Source organism: Ursus maritimus, unplaced genomic scaffold, assembly GCF_017311325.1.
Source record: "Ursus maritimus isolate PB19 unplaced genomic scaffold, ASM1731132v1 scaffold_19, whole genome shotgun sequence".
Lineage (NCBI taxonomy): Eukaryota > Metazoa > Chordata > Mammalia > Carnivora > Ursidae > Ursus > Ursus maritimus.
The window spans coordinates 53,462,491-53,463,212 of NW_024424341.1; the positions used below are offsets into that span (position 1 = coordinate 53,462,491).

At 45.8% G+C, this 722-nt stretch overlaps 1 protein-coding gene across 1 annotated transcript in view; it reads right to left on the minus strand.

Annotated features, from left to right (window-relative positions):
- ZNF235 (zinc finger protein 235) overlaps positions 1-220 on the minus strand; it is a 27,679-nt gene extending 27,459 nt beyond the window's left edge. The window contains exon 1 of the mRNA XM_008684437.2: positions 160-220. Coding sequence (XP_008682659.1) covers positions 160-174 — 15 coding nt within the window. The 5' untranslated portion in view covers positions 175-220. The remainder of the gene's footprint in view (positions 1-159) is intronic.
- Positions 221-722: the final 502 nt, after the last annotated feature.

Genomic DNA, 722 nt, shown 5'->3' on the forward strand with positions numbered 1-722 from the left:
ACACTATTATTTGGAAATAAACAAAAAGCAAGAGCCTACTATACAACACCGACTCATATGTCGTGGGTGCCCTTTTCCCTTTCCCAAGCAGGGGGAAAATGCATCCAATCTTTATGAAATGAGATGTCATTTTAAGGAACAGAAGCAAACCCAACTTACCTGGAACTTGGTCATTTTTCTCCTTTTCCTTCTGGGGAGAGGCAGAGCGCTGGGAAGGCAAAACTGTGGAGGCAAAAGTCATAAGAGAGCTGCTAGTCCGTGTGCTGCTTTCTCCAGGCAGAACTTAGAACAGGGGCTGGATTCCAGCTTCCCCTGGACCCACCCCTTCTCAGTCAGCTGCCTTCGTTCACGAACAGTCCCTAACCTAAGTGCTTCTGGTAGCTTCCAGAGCATTCCTGAGCCTGGGCAGGAGAGAAAATGAGAGACATACAGGCAATATAACTTAATATAACTTAAAGGGGCCCAAGTGCCTGGGTTCAAATTCTGCATTTCTACTTATTGCTTTCTACTTCCTAGCAGTGTAAACCCTGAGCGAGTTCTTACTGCGCCTCAATCCAGCCACCTGTAAATAGGAATCATAATAATGCCGGTATTCCCTATTTCCTGCAGTGTCAGACAAGCAGATGCTATTATGCTTCATAAAACTTCCCTTCCAGACGTGCTGTCCAGAAAAAGAATGTTTTAAGAAACCCAGGAGCTGAATTCAGAGTTCTGGGCCGCGA